This window comes from Peromyscus leucopus, chromosome 16_21, assembly GCF_004664715.2.
Source record: "Peromyscus leucopus breed LL Stock chromosome 16_21, UCI_PerLeu_2.1, whole genome shotgun sequence".
Classification (NCBI taxonomy): Eukaryota; Metazoa; Chordata; class Mammalia; order Rodentia; family Cricetidae; genus Peromyscus; species Peromyscus leucopus.
In genome coordinates, this window is record NC_051084.1 from 41819608 (window position 1) to 41837045 (window position 17438).

The following is a 17438-nucleotide window of genomic DNA, read 5'->3' on the forward strand; positions in this document are numbered from 1 at the left end:
TGAAGAGATGCATCCAGGGGCAGAATGGCACAGGTACTCAGGACCAGCAACCAAGATACCAGCTGTGAAGGCCAGGCAGGTTGACATCATCCCCAGAGTCAAGACAGGTGGGGGTGAGGCAGGCGATATGAGCTAGAGATCCAAAGGTCCTTTGTCTGAAGAAATAAGGAGAGCTGTTGGCTTGGGCAATGGTTCCCAGGAGTAGTGATATCTTGATTGAAGTGCTGGTGTTTTAGTCATGGGGAAGAAGTGGGAAGAGTGTGAAGGCACTTAGGTTCAGGTGGAAAAAGGAAGGTGGGGAGGGGAGCAGGTTGGAGTGAATGGGGAGCTGTCTTTGCAGAAGGTCCCTAGATTTACCCACTTGTTAGCCTTTCCCCTTGTATGAGCCACCCTGTGATACTTTCTCTGTGGTTCTCATGGGCTATAGTTATTTTTTGAGGCTCCTGGGGATTAGGGGGGCATAGTCCTCTGGCTAGGAACAGAAAGATCTGGAATGTTCTCTTTGATTTTACGCTGTAATAGGACTCATGATAATGCACCACTGTGCTTCTGACAACTCAATGTGCTGCTGTGTTCTATCTCCCAAGGCATGACTCATAGTTTGGGATTTAGTGTATTTAGTCTACGCAAATGTTTAGCATCGATTTGGTCGGTCTGTGTCAGTGGTGGACATTGAAAGGTCCCACTAGCTTTTTATAGGCATAAGGAAATGACTCAGACATGAAAAAAAATAGACTCCAAAATATGAGAGGAAACTGCAGAAATGAATAATGAGTGGTGAATACCAGAAAGGCAATCACAAACAGCTCTTGGGAAATTATTTTAAATTCTGTAATATGGGGGGCAGGCATATGGATGTGTTTGGTTTAAGGAAAAAAATATATGTTTTCAAAAGCTAATGTGCCTGCTCTTAAAGGGGAACTTTCCATGTTTTTTTTTCTTCAGGCGCGTGGCAAGTTCTTAGCTCTGTTTTCCACCAGTATGGAGCCAGTTATCTCCAGAGGGCTTTCATCCATTTCTGAGTTCCTCTGACTGGCAGAATGCACAGCACAGTACATGCATTTGACCCTTTGTGAGTCAAGTTGCACATTCCTGACTCCTTGACTTGTTTCCCTAAAGGTATTCTGTCCTAAAGGACCATGGGACATAGACTTGGGTGCTGGTGGCTCTGGGGCCCTTTCCACCTGTCCATTCAATATACCTATGCTCTTCTTCTCCAGGTAGACACGCCCCTTAAAGATGCTCTCTTCCTCCTGAGAAGCAGGACCACTCACATAGGAAGCAGCCTTCTTCAAGGTAAGAGGCTGGGTCACCGCAGGGTTCCTTAGTCATTTTTCAAAAGCAATCAAAGCCTTCTAACCTCAGCTGCACAGGAAGTCTTGGGACAGTTCCCCTGTGTGCAAAGATGTTTGCTGTCACATTTTTATTGGGGGACAGTGGTTTTTTTTTTTTTTTTTTTTAAATTAAATTAGTTATTGGCTTTTTTTTTGTATGGAGGCACAGAATTTGGACACAGTGAGGTAATGTGGATGGGACCGGAGAGGACACAGTGTTTGGCGGAATAAGACAAGGACCGTGTGATCTCACACATACGTGGAAGGAAGTTCAAATGGTTGATGGCAGAGAAGAAGAGCAAGGCAGTAGACACTAGAGGCTGGGGAGGGAAGGGAAGGGGAAGAGGGAGAGAGGGAGGTGCTGTCAGATTTTTGAGGGAGTCTGTGGCCCTAGGGCCCTGCTGTCCCATGGCAGGTCATTGCTGACCTTCTTCCTCAGGCTATCTGATTGAAGTGAGTTCCCAGTTCGGGGGCCAGAGCCATCTCAGAACATTCGGAGCCTCTTTCACCCCACCTTCAAATTCCTAATCTCTGTTGGAAAGAACACTCCTGACCTCCTCCAGAGGAGACCAGGGCTAGTGTTGGTACTGGAAGCTACTCGGCTCACGTCACAGCAGTCTGTCTCAACCCAGCTCATCTGCCTTGCCTACCCGACCCTCAAGAGAATCTGACCTTCAGCTACCCTCAGTCTCTCTTCCCTGCCCATCCCCTCCGGCTGCTCATCTGGGCCTTCAAGAGGTCTGTTCTCCACATCGTTCCTCTTGTCTCCAGCTTATTTTCCACACAATGGTTAAAATCTCCATAGAAAGTCAAAATGTAGCCATTCCCCCCCTCCAATGTATAAAATCTTTAAGTGACTTTCTGCCAATATGCAAATTAAAATCCAGTCCCTCAGTGTACCCCCCTGTTGTAGACGCTCAGCTCCCCCCCTTTCCAGATACAGTTTGTCTTCGGCTTATGTTCCATAATGAAGGCATTTCTTAATACCCTTCTTGACTCCCACAGGCCAGCTAGGGCCCTGTCTCCCGTCACCCTTGTGTCGGGGGCAGGTCTCATCCTGCAGGCACGTGACCAAGGGTAGACATGGGCTTCCATGTACAACTGTTCAGCAGGGCAGTGGGTAGAAAAAGACATGAATGGAAACTGAAAATCTTCTATCCAAACCTGCCATCACAGTGTGGGTGTTGGTGATAACGGCAGTGGTGGTGGTGGGGCTTTACTACACGTGGTTTCCGTGTGGCAGCTCGTTTCACCATCATCACAGCACTCAGTGACAGATACCATCATCAGCTCCAGTCGTCACATAGAGGAACTGAGGCACCGAAGCTGAGCTTATCCAGCATCCCCCCTCTGTGGGGAAGCGTGGCTTGGACAGTCTCTTCACCGCTGGTCCTGAAGTGTCTAGCCTAGCTCGTCTCTACCTTGAGTCTTAACATGACTGTTGACGGACATAAGGGATTGGTGCTGATTTTGGGTGGTGTCTGTTTGCTTGTTTGGTCTTTTGCTTCGCCCGTTTGTTTTAGAGGGGCAGTTGCTCTGTGTCATTCAGGTTGACCTCAGACTCATGACTCCTCTGGAGTGGTGGGATTACAGGTGTGTGCCACCATACCTAGCATTGGTTGGTTTTTCTTGGGAGCGCAGTGGGTGTCATCTCAAGGGTGTGTTTTTCAGCCCACACCCCCTTCTGATCTCCTCACTCATTTAATACCCCACCCTGCTTGGTGTGGAACCTTAACCCCCAGGTCCTGCTGCCAGATAAGGACTCAAAAACCCTGCAAAGGGTTTCCTCACATCCTGCTTTGTTTTTTTTATTTTTTCCCTAGAGCAGGGTTGGGGTAGATGGAAAACTTGTCTCCCTGCCCCCTCCACCACTTAGTCAACCACGAGAGAAGAAACTGGTCTTAGGTCATTGGCCATGGACTTGAAATAGTTAACCTAGAATTCCAGCTTGAGAGCCATACACTGTAAAAGGGCAGCCTGGCATATTTTTCCTTCTTCTGCCTAATAAACAAACAAGCCCGATCTTGTACCGGAGTAAACCGGCGACCAGCAGCATCCATGTGATTTATTTATAAACACCCTTGTTGATACTCAGATGACTGAGTGAATAGCCAGGACTTGATACTGAGGAGCATGTTAACCCTTTCTTTTCTAAGACTTGATACACACTTTCATATGCTCACAGAAGGAGGTAAGAAGCCAGGACACAAGCTTCCAAACCTCCTATCATATTTCATAATCTGAATCTAGTTTAGAGTAAATACAGCAATAGTACTATTAACCTACATTGTGGTAGATGACTGATTTTTATGGTGAGGGATCAGAGTTACAGGATATATGAGGAATGCAGTCTTACTACTTTAGGGTAGCTCCTAACAAGGCGTAAGCCAGGCTTAAGAATCAACATCCTGATGCTGGAGTTACAGCCACAAGAACTGAATGGGTGTGTCTTAAAGGTTCAGATAAAACCTGTCCCCCATCAATCTTCATCTCAAAAGTGTGTTGTAACATTTGTATACTTTCTAATGCAATTTCTCAAGTAGAACATTTTCCAGCTAATCTTCAAGTCCTCAGACATTTAGTCTCCAGGAGTGTCATCTTGGTTAAAGGACTTTATGTTTCACACTTTTAGCTACAGGTAAAAATATAGACACATTTAGTGTCTCGTAAAATGAAAGGCAGTTTTTTTGTTGTTGATGTTGATGTTTTTTTTTTCCCCCAGCAATGAGTTTCATAGTCTGCTCTGGACATTTCCCAGAATTGCACTGAAGATTCAGATGTTTATTTTGCTCATTCTTTTCTCTTTCATTCCTTGAGGCTTTATTAAGGACTTCTGGGTTTCAAGCACAGTGTTACATGCTACTTTCCATCCTGGGCTAAGGGGAAGATTATGCTTAGGGCATAGCAGACATACGTTGCTGGGAAGGCCCAGAGAATGAAGCCAGGCGGGAGCTCTGGGAGGCCTCTAGCCCTAGGCTGCTGAGTTCCAATGGAGTAGGAGCCAGTGAGTGAAAGGGTAGAGGAAACAGTTAAGTACAAATCTAAGAGCCTGGAGCACATGGTGAAGGCCCCGGAACAGAGCAGCCCTATGCTTGGCCAGGGAGCGGGATTCTTCTACATGCACTGAGAGCCTAGGGGAGGTGTTGAGTAGCTGATCTGATTGGCATATAGAAATCCACAGGCAGAGAGACAAATAAGGAACCTGGTGTTGCAAGGAGTCCAAGCAGGGGCTTGAGTGAAAGCAGCATCACAGGAGTTTTGAATAAACTGGGGTTTGGGGGTTGTCGGTGATGAAGAACACCAATTGTTACTAGGGAGAGAGTGTCCTGGGGGTAGCTGCTTCAGAATCAGAGCCCAGGTCTCTCTTAAGTGCATGCTTAGTAGATCTGGAGCCCTGTGTGGCTGTTAACTAGATGGGGATTTCCAGGGGAGGGCAATTGGGGGGGGGCAAGAATACTTACTTGCTGTATTATTGGGATTGGGGTTCTCAGGGGCCCCTGAGTGAATTTGTATAAAAGCTCACTGGAGACATGAGGTGAAGTCTCATGTCTTGTCTTAACTGAACATCAACATGAGGCACCTGTTCAGGAGAACGATATAAGTAGAGAAAGGAGACGATATGCAAGTTTACCTCATTTGGGACTTGAGAGGTGGTAGGCAAAACTGTTAGTCTGGTGTTCTTCTTTGCATTAATTTGATATTGTTTTAAGGACTTAGTTTTGTAGATGAGGTGCTGGGCATGTCCTGAAGAAGATTACGCAGGTAGTTAATCTGGTGACACTCCTTGCCATATATAGATGGGCTAAGGCCCATGTAATTAAAATTAAAAATAGCCAAAGTGTCTATCAACATGGGTAATACACATGTGGTACATGTGCACAAAGGAACATTATTCAGTCATGAAAAAGAACCAAGTTATAATCATCTGCAGAAAAATGGATGGCACAGGAGAAGATCATATTATCAGAAAAGAAAGGCAAATGTGTTTTATTTCATATGTGGACCCTAGCAAAGACCCATATATGACATGACAGGAGAGGTGGGGGTTTGGAGGGAAGATAGAGTGGGAAGGAGCCAGGTGGGGGTAATGCAGGCTACATAGGGTCAATGTACATAATTCACTTGATGAAAATGTCATGAAACTCAACACTTCATAAGATGAATATATAATGATAAGAATTTGAAGAGGAGAGTAAGTCATCAGGACCTCCATTTAATATGGAGCCCCAATGCTAACCACCATCTAAGGACATGCTGGTGAGGCCTTCGGATGTATAGAAGCAACAAGTGCTTTTTTTTTTTTTTTTCCTTTGTGAAAAGATTCTCACATGTTCATCATAGATCTTCTGGAAAGTATAAAAATCCCCAGCGAAGGGGAAATCCACCCAAACCACAAGAATAAATGCAGCTTTAATATATTGATATGATTTATTTTAGTCATTTTGGGGCACATCTCCATGTATTATATTGTACAGGCAATTGAATATTGGGTTTTTCAAGGAAGGCGTGACTTGAGTGCGGGAAATACCTTCTGGGTGGAGAGGGATGTACAAAGGTAGAGACGGCTACTTGGGTTTAGTGAGTCCACTTACATCTATCCCCATGGGAGACTGGCTCCACAACTGCTGTAGATATTGAAGTATGTAGGTGCTCAAACCCCCTCCACATCTGCCTATGTACTTTTGTCATCCCTGGGTTAGTTACAATAGCTAATGAAATGTCAGTGTCATGGCCACAGTTGTTCTTCTGTGTCTTAGGGACTGTCCTAAAAGCCATGCATCTTGAGCATAGAAGTACAGTCTTCCAAATTATTTAGCATGACAGTTGGTTGGATCTGTAGATGGAGCGCCCGTGGGTGTAGAGATCTGGCCGTAGTCTATGTTGATTGTAAAATGTGTTCTAAGGGGATTCAAGCGGAATATAAGACTAGAAAGTCTTGGGAAAGATGTTGGAAATGCTTTAAATCTTAACTTGTCCCCAGTTCTGTCACACACACACACACACACCCTGACTTTCTAACTAGAATCCTAACTTGGAATGGTGGGGGAGTTGTGGGTGAGGGCAGGTGAGGGTCAGGAAACCTAGAGATTTGCTAGGTCACTAACGCTCCATCTTCCTTCCCTTCTTCTGTTTCTCCAGGAGAATATGAGAGCACTACTTGGGCTCCTTTGCTCCATTGTCCCTCTGCTTTCACTGGAGACCGGTGAGTCCGATGTTTCCTTCACTCTGTCATCTGCAGGCAGAGCTGAGGGAGAACCCATGCCTGGTCTTCTAGCAGAGTCATTTTCTTTTCCGTTTTCAGTTACAGCTAGCACGTGGACTCTCCTGGCCCCAGAACTGTCCATACGAATGTCCTTTTCTGCATCTTCACCTCTCTGTGCCTGGTATTTGGGGAAACTAAGGCCAGTGAGGTTAAGAGCCCAGGGTCTTGTCTCTAGATTTGGAATAAGAGCTCCCGTCCGTTGGTGGCGCACGCCTTTAATCCCAGCACTCGGGAAGCAGAGGCAGGCGGATCTCTGTGAGTTCGAGGCCAGCCTGGGCTACCAAGTGAGCTCCAGGAAAGGCGCAAAGCTACACAGAGAAACCCTGTCTCGAAAAACCAAAAAAAAAAAAAAAAGAGAGAGAGAGCTCCCGTCTAGGGCTCTGGGTCTAGTCCAGGCCTCCCATCACCTCAGTGCTCATGGGACTCTGTAAGGCCTGCTTATCCTGGAATAGGTGTCAAGCACTATCCACGGACCCATAGCTACTTATTTGTATTTTCTTCCAGTTCCTTCATATTATGTTTCTCTTCTTCATTTCCTGCCTTTACAATGTGTCAGCTGGTAGATGCTAAAACCGTGGCAGTGACTAATCCATAGGGAAGCAGCTGCTTACAGGTGACATTCCTGTTGGGAGAGACAGGACACATTGCATAAGTCATGTAGTATTGTAGATAAAGTAGGCAGAAACACTAGGAAAACAAGGAATATTTGGCAGATGGGAATAGACAAAAGTTTTCCATACTGTATCTGGCCACAAAAATATCTCAACTGAAAGGTTGATTTTGAGTAGACCCTAAAGTAGGGAAGAAAAGAAGCGATGTAGATTCCAGGCTAAGGAAGGAAAGTGTCATTGGCAACACGTGCAAGGGCCCAAAGATTAACAGCAGCTAGTGTGAGAGCAGAGAGACCAAATGAGGTCACTGAGTGTGGTAAGGAGTGATAGTATCAAGAGCTGAGGCCTGGCTTCTCTAGGGTGATTAGCGGTCAAGCTTTCAGTGGTCAGAGAACTAGTAAAAGTCGGCCCAGAAATTTGGAGAGTGAAGTAGAGAAAATGTTTCAGGATGAGAGACTATAGTAGGAACATGTTCAGGGCCGATGTGCCCAGTGAGATGGTATCTGTGAGTTATTAAATGCTGCAACTTAAAAGTTTGTGCATGTATCGTTTCAGGGATCATCCCTCTGCATTGGATAACCAATAATGGGGGCTCAGTCTTGGATGAGGCCAAATCTCCCTTCTCACAGCAGTCATTAGTAGCTATAGTTCTTGGTCTAGGGATAGGACCCCGTGAAATGTTCTCCTTCCAAGTTAATATATCCACTGATGTTGCCATTGTTCTGGTTTATGCAGCCATTTCTAGGGGAGACCGTTTCACAGCAGGCTTCCTGGTGTTCTGGCTCTTAGAATCTTTCCGCCCACTCTTCCTCCCTGTGCTATAGATGCAGAAGCTGTGGTGTAGATGTGTCTTTTGGGGCTGGGCTCCTCATCACCATCCATGGATCTCTACATTGTGTTCAGTTGTGATTTTTCTGTGATGGTCTCCATTTGCTGTAAAGAGGCTTCTTTGATAAGTGGTATGGTAGAGACACGTACCTGTCAGTATATGCATATGAATTAGAATGTACTTAGAAATTATGCTGCTCTAGCAAAGTGGCTTTATACTCATCATTTTATGCAATTTTGCAACCGATGATGAAAAAGGAGAGAAGTTGCAAGCCAAAAACTACTTGTGTGCTTAAAAACAAATCTATTTAAATTACCTATTTGCACAATTAGGAAACCAGGGTGTTATTTTCTGATTTGTTTACTTTACTGGCATTCCTTATTTCTTGGTGTGGATGTGAGTTGCTGTCTAGGTTAGGCTATCTCAACCTGAATGACCCTCTCTGAGGTGTTTTTTTTTTTGTTTGTTTGTTTAAATTAAAACATTTTAATAGAAGAGTCATGTTTTTGATGAATTGTCCTAGTCTTAGTTTATCTGTAAATGTCTTCATTTCTCCTTCATTTTGAAATGTCGTCTCACTTCCTCCTGGCCCTGGTGGGTTCTGAGAAACAATTACACTTAATGAAGAACTCCTGAGCGTAACAAGATAGCCGTTTCTTACTGCATCCAAGGTTCCCTTCCTTTCTATGATTAGACTCTGAAGTACCTAGGTAGATGTGTCTTTTTCTTTATTCTTGTGGCAGTTTTTTAAGCTCATTGGATGTATAGATTAATGTGGGTTTTTTTGGGGGGAGACATTATTTCTTCATGTATTTTTACTGACCCTTCCTTTCATCCTGGGATTCCCATTATGTACATGTCAGTTTGCTCTAGGAGCCACAAAAGACACTCAGTTGATTTATTGTCCTTTGCAAGTTTCTTTTGCTGTTGATGCACATACGTTGTTCAGCCCGTTATAGTGAAACAGTCTTCATCTTAATTAGGGGATTTTTCTACCATGGAATTCCAGTTAGTTCTCTTCATGGTTGCTGCTGCTGCTGCCCAGTTAGTTCTCTTCATGGTTCTTCCTCCTCCTCCTCCTTTTCCTCTTCTTCTTCCTCTTCTCCTCCTCCTCCCTTTCTGCCTCCTCCTTTTCCTCCTCCCTTTCCTCCTCATCCTTCTCTTCCCCTCCCCTCCTGTTCTTCCTCCTCTTCCCCCTCCTCCTCCCTCTCCTCTTCCTCTTCTTAATTAATATTCTCCATAGTAAGACATTGCTGTCATATAGTTTTTTTATATTTTAGAAATGGGTTTTCAGTAGTGTTATATCTATTTTTAAAGATATTGAGAGTCTGTGTAGACTAGATGTAACAACCCCACTCCCCTGAAACATTTTCCATTGGAAGCTTTGTTCACCCTGTGAATGGACCCTACTTTCCCATTTCTTTTTTGAAAATTGGGCATATATAATTCTGGAAATCAGATGTCTCTACTATATGTACCTATAGCTTGTTGTTATGACTGAGTTTTTTTTTTTTTTTTTTTTTTTTTTTTTTTGGTTTTTTTGAGACAGGGTTTCTCTGTGTAGCTTTGTGCCTTTCCTGGAGCTAACTTGGTAGCCCAGGCTGGCCTCGAACTCACAGAGATCCGCCTGGCTCTGCCTCCCGAGTGCTGGGATTAAAGGCGTGCGCCACCACCGCCCGGCCATGACTGAGTATTTTTAAAAAAGAGATTAGTTCTCTCTGCTTCCCTGTCTCTGTCTCTCTGACCCCCCCCCCCCGTGTGTGTGTGTATGTGTGTGTGTACACGTGCACAGATGCCCATGGAGTCCATAAGGGAATGCTGGATCCCTTAGAGCTGGAGTCACAGGCATTTATGATGTCTGGTGTTGGTGCTGGGACCCGAACTTTGGTCTCTGATAGGACAGTAAGCTCTCTTCACCAGTGAGCTATTGTTCCAGGCCATTGTTACCAGTTTTTACATTTTTAAAAACTGTTGCTGTTTGTGTTCGTTTGATGGATTTTCTGAACGAGCCTTGTAAAAAAAAAGTCTGTATTGTATGGCCCCTAAAGTCATCAAATTCAGTGTTTGGCTAATGATTGGATGATCTGTGGTCTATATATTCTCTACCCTTTGCTGAGGGACGGCATATAGGCTATTTACAGCTCACCTTAGCCTTCACTTCCTGCCTGTGTATGACCCCAGAGTTATTCAGATGTGAGTCTAAAACCTTTTCTGGACTTGTTGAGCACCTATGCATACGTCTGTATGCTTCTCATTCTGCAGGAAAATGCCAGAAGGTTCAGCTCTCCCTTTAGGCTATGACTCTTGTATTGTAGCCTGTGTTGTAGCTTTCATTAAATAGTTGCTGCCTTCTTAAATGGTCAACACTGAGTCTGTTCACCAAACACACCGGAGATAGGAGGACTCTTGCTGAGGATCTCTGGGTCAGGTCAGTGACCTGGACATTTGAGAAACTCTAGACCTGCTCTGCTCTTGCAAGGCTTCTGGTTTTCAGAGCTACTATGTATGCACAGGTTCTGGTTTTCATATTAGGGATCTGAGGGGAGGGGGATGGTAGCTAATTCATCGAGCGATAAAGCATGCTGTTCCATTTTTATCAGCAACTTTCTGATTCTTCCTCCTTCTTCTGTTCCTTCCCCTCTTTTTCCTCTTTTTGTTTTGTTTTGTTTTGTTTCTCTGTGTAGCTTTGTGCCTTTCCTGGAACTCACTCTGTAGCCCAGGCTGGCCTTGAACTCATGGAGATCTGCCTGCCTATGCCTCCCAAGTGCTGGGATTAAAGGCGTGCACCACCACGGCTAGGCATTCCTCCTCTTTCTAATGAATGCTTCTCTGCATGCTGGAAGCCTTTGATTTAGAAAAAAAAAATCTAGTACTTTTACTGCTTTTATGGATGAATAATTTACAGAGAGGTCAGTTAGGACACTCTGGGATTTTGTAATCAGAACTTCATGCATGGTTTTGGTGGTAGCTCTGACCAGAATGCCAATAGGACTGTGGACAGTAAGAATGTACTCAGTTGATTCAGAGGCCACTTATACCACCTTCTAACAAAGGACTTGTCTAATGTTGTCTGTGTCTGGAGACTATGTATGAGCCAAATTTAAAGGTAATTGACTTAATTAATTTTAAAGAGGTTAATTTCAAAACAACCCAGCATTCAGACTATAGTGTGGTTATTCCTGGCTGTGTTTAGTCAGGTTTATAGGGAGATTCAGGATCTCAGAGCAGAGTAAGAGTTTAAAACCTTGCCATTTGGTCAGAGAAGCCAGAGTAAAGTTGAAGCTAAGAGGATGTGGTTTCTGAAGATATTGGTGCCTTTGAAAACAAATTAAGTATTTTACATAGTAGTCTCAAGGTAACGAAAACATAAACTCATTTAAACAACCTTCCACAGAGAAGAGAGAGCCTGTGGGGCACCCATCTCACCAGGAAGGGCTACCTAGGGAAAAGGAACTATTTCTACTACTTGAATCACTCAGAGGCGACTACAGCCATCGTCCGAGGAGGAGGTGGAGCTAACATTAAAGCTAGCAGCAGGGCTTGGTGTCCTTACACACTGCTATCTTTATGATACAAAAATATAAGAGTTAGGGGACACTCAGATTTTAAAAGAAACCCTGAGAGTCCTGGCACTGTAACAAGTTGGAAGCCCTGGACGCAGCCACAAGAGGTCAGAGGGTGAAGCTTAGCCTGTGGTACATCTTCCTAGTTAGTACTTGATGTGTGAGGGCTGAGCCCATGGTGAGTGATGTAACTCTGTGATTGTCCAGGTGTTTGTAAATAAGAGATGGAACCGAGTTCTGAGCAGTGTTTGAACTCTAAAGACCTTCTTGTGGATTCTTAGAGATGGGCTAAAAGCAGTTTGCATCGTAACCAGTCGTGATCCTTTGAGGGCTGGGGCTTGAGTAGGGTTTGAAGATTAAATTTACCCCATAGGCTCATGTGTTAAGCACCTGATACTATACAGTTTCACACAGGAATAAAATATTTACCATAGCATTTTTATTTGATGTTATTTTCTTCTTTGCGAAGGACGTCTTTGACTATTTCTTGAGAGTACAGGTCTTCTGATGATTGCTTCTTAGAGCTTTTCAAACCTTTTCTGTAACTTTAAAAGAAATTTTACTGGAATTGCAGGTGGATAATATTTTTCTTCTCTAGAAGGAAGGTTGTAACCCTTTTGTTTTTATTGTAATAGCTGTAACTTTTTTTAAAAAGGCTCTCTGGCTATGTAAGATTTTCTTTTAGTCACTGGTGTTAATCTGATTACTTGGCAGGTAGTGTGATTTTCTTCATCTTTTTTGTTGTTTGTTTGTTTGTTTGTTTTGGGACAGACAAGGTTTCCCTGTGTAGCCTTGACTGTCCTGGAACTCACTCTGTAGATCAGGATGGCCTCGAACTCAGATCCACCTGCCTCTGCTTCCTGAATGCTGGGATTAAAGGCATATATCACTATCACCTAGATCAAACACTTATTTACTTATGTACTTTATGTATATGAGTGCTCTAGCTGCATGTACATCTGCAGGCCAGAAGAGGGCATCAGATCCCATTATAGATGGTTGTGAGCCACCATGTGGTTGCTAGAAATTGAGCTTAGGACCTCTGAAAGAGCAGCCAGTGCTCTTAACCTCTAAGCCATCTTTCCAGCCATCTTTCCTTTTTTTTAGAGTTCATTGTGTCTTTGGGGCCCAGGATCATTTTATCAAATCTTGAGAAATTTCAGCCTGTATTTCAAGTATGTTTTCTGTGTTCTCCACTCATGAAGCAATTCATATTAGACATTTTCCAGTTGCCCTAAGCTACCTGATGCCCTGCTTGCTCACCTTTCCCCTCTCCATTTGCCTAATTTTGGATGTTTTCTAATGTTGTGTCTTCAGGTTTTCTTAATTTCTTTCCCCAGTATATTTCAACTTGACAGTGCCTGTTTTTATTACTAGAAGTTTTTTTCTTGGTTGTCTTATGTCTCTGTTCCCTGTCATATGTCTCTTTCAGCATCTTGAGTAAATAGGAGATAGTATTATGTCATTCCCTGAACAGTGTTATTTCCTATGCTTGTCCAAGTGTTAGCTGATCAAGTGGGAGGGTATTTGCAGTCTTTACTGTTCTCCACTGTTCAGAACAGTATTATTATTCCCACCTTTAGGTGAATAAGTGGAAAGTAAGAGGGGATAAGTAACCTGCCCAGAGTACAGTCCACCAGGGGACATGTGGCAGGACTGGAGCTGAGTGTAAAGAGTCCAAACCCTGAAGACATCGCTCTTAACCACACAGCCATAAACTGTAGCTAACCAATGAGTTTAAATGCTGACATTACATTTAGAAACACTGGAAGTTTTTCTTATGGAAATGACTCCCCCTTTCTCTCTTTTAAAGATGAATGTAAAGAATATCCAAATCAGATCATTTTATTTTCATCTGTAAATGAAATTGATATTCGTGATTGTCCTCTTACTCCGAATGAAAAGCGTGGCACCATAGTCTGGTATAAAGATGATGGCAAGACACCCATATCATTGGACCAGGACTCCAGGATTCATCAGCGCAATGAACGGCTTTGGTTTGTTCCTGCCAAGATTGAGGACTCGGGACATTACTATTGTATAGTAAGGTAAGGAAGGAATCAATCCATCACAGACATATGTCCAAAGCTGCTATGATAGTTAAGGACAGAAAAATCACTTTACTAATGATTAATTTCCATATTGTATTCTATTTTAGAAACTCAACTCACTGCCTCAAAACTAAAATAAATGTGGAGGTTTTGGAGAACGAGCCTGGCCTGTGTTATAACACACAAGCCACCTTCCCCCAGCGCCTCCACATTGCTGGGGATGGAAGTCTTGTGTGCCCTTACTTGGATTTTTTTAAAGATGAAAAGAATGAGTTACCCAGAGTTCAGTGGTATAAGGTAATTTGTTTAAAATATGATATTTTTACTTTTACACAGTTTTCTGGGTTGAACAGTAAAATATACCCACAAAAATCTTTGTCAGTTTGTTTACAGTCTGTTCTGTAGTGGTGCAACTCCATAGAGAACAAAAAAGAAAAAAAAAAAAAAAAAACCAAGCCTGTGTTTGCTGATTCTTCCAACTTGTGTAAAATCTTATGGTTGTCTCTATCTAACTTAGTAAGATCTAGTTTCAAGGAAAGTAATAGAAATCAAACACATTTGAGAAGATGGTTTAGATGTTTAAGCCATTTAAGAGATAGCTTTTTATAGCAGATATTATTTTGTGTTTTATTAAAAACATGGATGTGCTGGGGCTACAGGGTTGGCTCAGTGATTAAGAGAGCAAACTGCTCTTGCAGAGGACTGGAGTTTGTGTCCCAACATCCACAGAGAAGGCTCCTAATTGCCTGTAACTACAGCTCCATGATGCCCCCTTCTGGCCTACATGGGCACCTGCACTCACGTGCACAAACCCATAATGGCATACATACATACTCATAAAGATAAAGCAAAAATAAATCCTAGAAGCCTGATGAGGAGTTCAGTGCTTCACACATAACATGGTTAGTGTCTGTAGCTATTTAAATATTAGGGTGGGACACAGCATATTTTGGTGCCTTTAATTTAGGTGGTCTGGTGGAACTTTTACAGGAACATCATCTTTTAGAAATTAAAGAATATAAAATAAATAATATCAGTGAAGGAATGGATCACGGTGTTGACAAATGTCAACATTATTGCTTCAGTTGTGTCTTCTGTGAAATCCATTTGTCCTTACTTGTCTTTATGACATAAACCTCTGGGCTTGAGATTTTGAAATGCAATTATCCTTCTTCCCCACTTCCCCACTCCCCCCATCCCCCCCACCCCCCAAAAAACCGAACAGTCATTTTTTTAGTTAGGAATTTGCTGAGGTGAAAAACTGGGGCTCCTGTTCTGGTTACTTAGTGAGCTACCGACTTTTCCAATGCTTCTGTTTCTGTCTTCTTGTCTAGAATTGTGAACCGCTGCTTCTTGACAACATAAACTTCATTGGAAGCAAAAATAAACTGATGGTGAGGAATGTGACTGAAGAGCATGGAGGGAACTATACTTGCCATGTGTCCTACACGTACCTGGGGAAGCAATATCCAGTCACCCGAGTGATACAGTTTGTCACAATAGGTGAGTCGTAGCTCTGACCCCGGGAGTTTGCATGCAGGACAGCCTCAAGACCTTCGTTTTGATATGACTTCATGGCTCACAAAGGAACTAAATAGAAGAACTGGCCAGTGACCCACAAGGCTGATTAGTCACAGAAACCAAGTTAGGGAGGAAAGGGTTTGTTTTGGCTTGCAGTTCCGTGGAGGATACAGGCTGGTCATGGTGGGGAAGGCATGGTGCCTGGAGCATGAGGCTAGCCCAGCAGTCAGGAAGCAAAATGATATTTCGTTTGCCTACTGGGAGAGAGAGAGAGAGAGAGAGAGAGAGAGAGAGAGAGAGAGAGAGAGAGAGAGAGAGAGAGATTGAGATTGTGTACTCTAATAAAATTTGCCTGAAGATCAGAGAACAGAACAAGCCACTAGATTAAACATAGATGGCAGGCAGTGGTGGCACACACCTTTAATCCTAGCATTCAGGAGGCAGGGATCCATTTGGATCTCTGTGAGTTCAAAGCCACCCTGGACTACATGAGATTGACTCAGTCTTGGAGAGAAACAGAGCCAGGTAGTGGTGGCACACACCTTTAATCCCAGTACTTGGGAATCACAAGGCTTTAAACCTAGCACTAGGAAGGAAGTAATATGTCTGGGCGGAGAAAGGTGTATAAGGTGTGAGGAGACAGGAACTAGAGTTCTTTTCGACTGAAGCCTCTTCAGCTGGACCTCTTTCGGCGGAGCACTCAGAGACATTCAGTCAGAGGGTTTGCGGAGTTGGGGAGGTGAGGCATGGCTGTGGCTTGTTCCTTTGTCTCTCTGATATTTCAGCATTTTACCCCAACATCTGTCTCCAGGTTTTGTTTATTATTATTATTATTATTAAAAAGACCATTTAGCAATTTGAATTACAGAGGGAACCATAAGTGGGTCAGGCTATAAAACCTTAAGACCCACTCCCAGTGATGTCCTTTCTCCAGATTTGCCTCATCTTCTAGAACCTTCCTGAATATCAGTACCAGTTGGAGACCAAGTTTTCAGACACATGAGCCCGTGGGGAATATTTCCTCTTCAAACCCCAACGCAGCATCCTATGGTTTTAATTTCACTTTTGTTAGTAAACATGATACATGAGTATTAGTTGGATACATGAGTCTCCTTCATTCCTGCTTCAGATGCAATGCTAGTTAGGCCAACACGTTATGAGTTATGCTTTCTGAGGGGTCTGGGAAAAGTCTTAGATATCTTAGAAGGTAGTTCCTCCTGAGAGCTCTAGGACTCCCCTGAATGGGTATATGTGACCATTTGAGAGCCTGCCCTGGGGGAGTCTGACTCAACAGGAGTCACTGACATTGAGGGGGAAAAGCTTAGGGGTGGGGTGTTTGCATAGCGTGTGTGAAGCTTTAGGTTCAACTCCCAGTTCTGTAAGAGACACACCCAGAAGTACGGCAGGACAGTCACTGGCGTGAATGGGGGGTAGATCCCCATGAGTTTGGAGATGTTAGGTGTCCAGAATGTGCTTTTCTGTTAGCTCAATCTCTTGATCTCTGAGAATGTTTCCTCATCTATAAGATGATAGTGTGGCCTGTAAGGCTTTAAGAAGATTAGAGCTAAGGTAGGTAGGCTCAGCTTGTGGTGGTGTGCCTGATGCAAAACAGGCCTTGCTAGGAAACAGGTGCATAATGACTGCTCTTAATGTTTCCAGGGCTCCCAATCTTGTCATATCCGTATGTCATATTAAAAACTATCTCAGAGTAAAATGAAACCAAATTGCACTTTCACAGGTTATCTGGGAATGGGCAGACTATTTGACCTTTCTGTGAATGGTAGCATTCAGTAATAATAAGCTAACCTAACCAGGACTTTTTTTGCTGGGGAGGAGGGAGGAGGATCAGCTTTGAGTAATTATGCCGAGACACAGTCACAACTATCCCAGGCAAATGCAGAATAGGACCAGACATACATATAGCTGTATTTTCCCAATGTTAGAGTCATTTCTTTTTCAAAGACTAATTTCATTGAATAAAAATTTATCCCTTTCTTGGCCCGATGAGCATCAGCGATATCTAACTTTCAGGGGCCGTTTATTGAACATGTACTGCCCTATCTATAGGAAATATGAAATCCAACCTCCTGTCTTCCCGTGCTTTCTTTGTTTACGTGCTGATGGAGGATTACTGGCATTCTCGTCTGTTTCTAATTCTTCCTTCTCAGCCATTTTCAGCTCAGGGGATCAATTGTGTAGGGAAGCAAGAGATGCATTCTTAGAGGCTTTTTGAAAATTTTCTATTTAAATAAATTATGCCAAGTTG

General features: G+C 43.4%; 1 protein-coding gene across 7 annotated transcripts in view; it reads left to right on the top strand.

The window, feature by feature from the left end:
- The window catches only part of Il1r1 (interleukin 1 receptor type 1), a 71526-nt gene that overhangs the window by 42122 nt on the left and 11966 nt on the right, over positions 1 to 17438 (top strand). For 2 of the 7 annotated variants that reach the window (XM_037200171.1, XM_028865793.2), the window contains exons 2-7: positions 946 to 1119; positions 1221 to 1296; positions 6474 to 6537; positions 13414 to 13648; positions 13759 to 13948; positions 14986 to 15154. In XM_037200171.1, coding sequence (XP_037056066.1) covers positions 6480 to 6537; positions 13414 to 13648; positions 13759 to 13948; positions 14986 to 15154 — 652 coding nt within the window. In that variant the 5' untranslated portion in view covers positions 946 to 1119; positions 1221 to 1296; positions 6474 to 6479. Of the gene's footprint in view, positions 1 to 945; positions 1120 to 1220; positions 1297 to 1773; positions 2073 to 6473; positions 6538 to 13413; positions 13649 to 13758; positions 13949 to 14985; positions 15155 to 17438 lie in introns of all 7 variants that reach the window. The other 5 variants (XM_028865794.2, XM_028865792.2, XM_037200172.1 and 2 more) reach the window with 4 other exon arrangements.